This window comes from Phaethon lepturus, unplaced genomic scaffold (assembly GCF_000687285.1).
Source record: "Phaethon lepturus isolate BGI_N335 unplaced genomic scaffold, ASM68728v1 scaffold19164, whole genome shotgun sequence".
In the NCBI taxonomy this organism is placed as follows: Eukaryota; Metazoa; Chordata; class Aves; order Phaethontiformes; family Phaethontidae; genus Phaethon; species Phaethon lepturus.
The window spans coordinates 87,439-92,041 of NW_010532859.1; the positions used below are offsets into that span (position 1 = coordinate 87,439).

The 4,603-nt window shown below is 42.5% G+C and overlaps 1 protein-coding gene across 1 annotated transcript in view; it reads left to right on the top strand.

Annotated features, from left to right (window-relative positions):
• The window catches only part of CALD1 (caldesmon 1), a gene marked incomplete at its 3' end in the record, with an annotated part of 117,968 nt that overhangs the window by 87,048 nt on the left and 26,317 nt on the right, over positions 1–4,603 (top strand). The window contains exons 3-5 of the mRNA XM_010285001.1: positions 1,131–1,277; positions 2,858–3,260; positions 4,381–4,464. Of these exons, the coding sequence (XP_010283303.1) occupies positions 1,131–1,277; positions 2,858–3,260; positions 4,381–4,464 (634 nt within the window). The remainder of the gene's footprint in view (positions 1–1,130; positions 1,278–2,857; positions 3,261–4,380; positions 4,465–4,603) is intronic.

A 4,603-nucleotide genomic window follows, 5' to 3' on the forward strand; every position in this document is an offset into this window, starting at 1 on the left:
AACCTATACTTCCACTCCTCTTTCAGCAAAGGAGGAAAGCAGTACCAGAACAAGGCATTGGGAGAGGCTGAGACCCAAAGAATTCAGTTAATAACTAAATAAAAATGGTTTAGTTGCTTTTAATGTTAAAATATTCCTTGAAACGCAAGCTTAACTGTGCTTGGTTTTACTTGGTGCAGAGCTCTTTTATCTCTAGGTACGCTGCTGTACAACTAACTTAAATGTCACTACATAAGGAAGGATAACTTTTTAACTATTACACATCAGACCATTGTTGTAAGTAAAGCAAATGAATGCCCTGACTGGCTCTGGCACATGTTAGCTTCCTATTTCACTTTCCCTGCACAAACAGATAAGAGGAATGCAGGCCTTTCCTTTTATCTCACTCAGTAATAATGCATCTCAGCAAAGATTTGAATGGGCTGAGGGATTATTAGGATTGTAATTTCTTGCTTTCCTTTTCAAGTAGGATGAAACTGAATGTAACCATCTGTTGGGTCAGATGAACACAATGGCTTCTCAGCTGTAGGCTTTCATCACAGCAGCGATCTTGCATGATTTGGCCTGGCAGGGCTCCGGGCTCACAAAAATTTTGTAGGTGTCAGATGTTTGGCACTCAGAAACTAGCACTGAGAGCTGTTGTCATATTTGTGTCTCCCCCTTTTCTAATCTTTCAGTTTTGGAATACTGTCACCATTTTAAGTGTGTGGTATTTAGAGGAGGCTAATGAAAAGTTGCTTGCCTAAGTCAAATTCCAGTTACGTGGGCTTGAGTGATAGTCTGTTCAAACACTGTTGTGTGCACTCCGCCAGGATCATGGTGCAGTCTAGCAGGACGTTTGCTCAGCTACAGAGTTGGGATTTTACAGTCTTGGTATTTTCTAGGAGCCAACTGATTGTGAGGTGTGGCTGCTGCTTTCACTATGAATATTTTGTCAAGTTCATTTCTGAGAAAGAAAACAAAACCAAGCTTTGAAACTACACATCTCAACTTGACAGCCTGTTTTATAATCACCAGCCACTGCAGCCATGCTCGTTGTGCTCTGGTCAACTGCTTTTTGTAATTTTTCGGTCACAGTGTCCTATATGCAATAGCCCTGTTGTTTCCCTATCTCTAATGCTCTGTTGCAGGCTGTCCTACCAGAGAAACGATGATGATGAGGAAGAAGCTGCCAGAGAACGTCGCCGACGGGCTCGACAGGAAAGGCTGCGGCAAAAGGAAGAAGGAGATCTATCAGGAGAAGTAACGGAGAAATCAGAAGTTAATGCCCAAAACAGGTAAACTTCTGATGTTGTTTACTGACAAGTCAACAGCAAATTTTGTTCAGAGTAGAGAAGTATCTTGAAGAGGTATATTTTGCTACTTAGATTTTAAGCACTAGGTTCGGCCATTCCTTGCTCTGAAGAGGACCTAACACTGTGAGGAGTGCTACTGCCTGTGTCTACACTGTGAGATGGGAGCATCGCTGAAGCTGGACTTGAGGCCATGTTCATGACCCGTTCCCAGGGTGTCCTTAGGGCTGTCTGTGGGGTAACTCAGCTGGGGCTCATGGAAGCAAATACCTCTGATGCATCTTGCTGTCAGATTCCCTCAGGCATGACTCTGTCTGGCCTCACAAACCTCTACATCTTTTGTCCTGCTTACAGGGGCCATGGTGTCATGGGGCCAAGGCACATGGCATTGGCGGGCACCTAGGCCTCAAGTTGCAGATGAAACATGCCTGCAAGCTGCTGGGTGTGAATGCTAGACCTCAACCCTTGTCTCGCATTGTCAGGGTAATACAGCTATGAACAGCAGCAAAGCTTATGGAGTGAAGCGCTACTTGTCACAAGCTATAGTGGGCAGAGCTGTCCTTCCAGTCTGTCCATCATTTATTCAGTCGCAAATAATATAATCAGATTTCCAGTAGCCATAACACAATTGATAGTAGAGACCAGAAATAAACATTGTGATATCAAGCTAAATAGATACCGAGCACAAGTAGCACAAGGAGAATGGATATAGGTAGTAAACCAGCAACATTTCTGATTGTAGATTATAATCTTCTTCCACAATAGAGGAAAAAAAGAAAGGTAGAAAGAGGGAAGAAACCTGCACATAGGAGAATTAAACAGCTGAATTTTGAAGTAGTCAAAAAACCTCCAGGGACTGAGAGCGAGATCCAGTCCTTATACCAACAGGTGTTGAATAGCATGTCTTAATTTAAGTGCTCTGCTTGCTCCATTTTCTAACAGATTATTGCCCCTCTGCAGACAATCACAACTTCACTGCACCCTGAATTGCCAGCCTATCCCATTATGGACTGTATCCGTGGATGTTGTTGCTGAAAAGGAGTAGCTTCATGTTGCTAGAGAGGTTCCCTGAAGTCTCACTTGTGTAGCATCTTCAAAAATTTTGCCTGGTGAGAAGACTGTGCATAGGACATGTAAGCCTCAGGCCAAGGTGAAGAGGGCCTTAAAGCACACTAAGGTCTTTCAAGTATTCAGCTGCAGGGTGCAGAAGGAAAGGATGAATTTTTCAAGTTTTTTCATATTTCAGCTGCCCCAAGTGTCAGGGACTTGTTCCAGTGCCTACTGAGGTCAGTAAGACCCCCAGGGACTTCAGTGGCTGTTGGAGCTTGCCTAGAAGGGAACCTTTCTGGGCTCTGACGTTGTGAAACACCACATTCCTATACATGTAGAAATGCCAAAATTAATCCCCAGAACCAGTTTTCTAAATTTTGAAGTATGCAGCCTGTTGTGTTTTCAAACCATGGAATGATGTTACAGCAAGGTTTTTTTCCTAGAAACAGCTAAGCACATACATTCTTAGAAAGTTTTTTTTTTTTTTTTAATGCACAATTATCACTTTTATGTAGCGTGGCAGAAGAGGAAACCAAACGTACTACAACCACAGGGGGAACAGATGATGAAGCTGCATTGTTGGAGAGACTGGCAAGACGGGAGGAGAGACGCCAAAAACGTCTACAGGAAGCCCTGGAACGTCAAAAGGAATTTGACCCCACGATCACAGATGGGAACTTGTCACTGCCCAGCAGGAGAGAAGTAAACGATGTGGAAGAAAACGAGACCATGGGGAAAGAAGAAAAGTCTGAAACACGCCGAGGACGCTATGAGATTGAGGAAACAGAAACAGTTATCAAATCATACCAAAGGAACAACTGGAGGCAAGATGGGGAAGAAGAGGAAAAAAAAGAAGAAAAAAACAAGGAGGAGGTACAGGAGGAGAAACCAAAGGAAGTCCCTGTAGAGGAAAATCAGGTAGATATGACAGCAGAAAACTCCACAGATAAAGAAGAGATAGTAGAAACAAAAAATCTAGTTATAAATGCAGAGGAACACAAAGTAGAGAATGATACAAATGCTGTGGTGGAAGGGGAGCAGAGTATAACTGATGCTGTAGATAAAGAGAATCTTAGGGATGAGGAAAAAGCTGAGGAAGAAAGGAAGAAAGCAGAAGAAAGTGAGAAACTTGAGGCAGAAGAAAGGGAGAGGTTAAAAGCAGAGGAAGAAAAGAAGGCAGCTGAGGAAAAACAGAAAGCAGAGGAGGAGAAGAGGGCAGCTGAGGAAAGAGAGAGGGCTAAGGCAGAAGAGGAGAAGAGGGCAGCTGAAGAAAAGGCTAAGGTAGAAGCAGAGAAATTAAAGGAAAAACAAAAGATGGAAGAAAAGAAAATAGAAGATAAACAGGTAAAAGAGAAGAAAGTACAAGAGGAAAAACCTCAAGCAGCTTTCCTAAGAAAACAGGTACAGTAAACATTTTGCACCAAAATAAGACACCTGTGGTTTGTGAGAAATGTAATGCAAGGAAAAAAAAAGATTGAATTGGAATTTCCTCACAGATCTATTCCTGCATTAAAATGACTAATATTCTTGCTCTCTCTTTTTGAAAAGAAAGCTCTTGACTTCTGCTTACTAATAATGCAGTGCACAACATGCCTGACCTCACTCCAGTGTTCAAAGAAAACCTTGCATGTTCAAACCTCTGCATGTGTTTTTTTTGCTGCCTTTTTTCTCAGCTGCTATAAACTGGCCTATTGCAGTAACACGAGGTGGAGGCAGACACATCTTGGCATAAAATATTATGAGCACCTAGTAAATTGTGTGAGAAACACGTGTGTTAAATGCAATCACAAGAGAGGGCTCTCTGCTGGGACATGTGAGCATGATGCCACGCAAGGGAGAAAGGCCCAGATGGGGGTACGGGGAGCATTTGGAGAGGGTGGAGGGAGCACCACTGCACACGGAGATGTGGGCACAGCAGCATATGATGGAGATGTGGCTGCACACAGGACTGGTACATGAACACAGTGTGGAGAAAAAAAAATGCAAACAGATGTGATGTTTTCATATTAAAAAAAATATTAAAAACCCAAAAACAAAGGGGGAAGAAAAAGAGGTTAAAGTGGAAGCTAAAAAGGAAAAGTTACCAGATGAGAAGCTCGGACTTCCCTCCAAAAAAGATCAGGTAACTTGTAAACCATTGATAAAAAAAAAAGGGAAACTCAACACAAAAAAATAAATAAGGGACCTATAACTGAAAGTTGCTTATTCAGCAAAGTACTTAAGCGTGTGCTTCACTTCAAGAACGTGGGTAATCCTGCTGA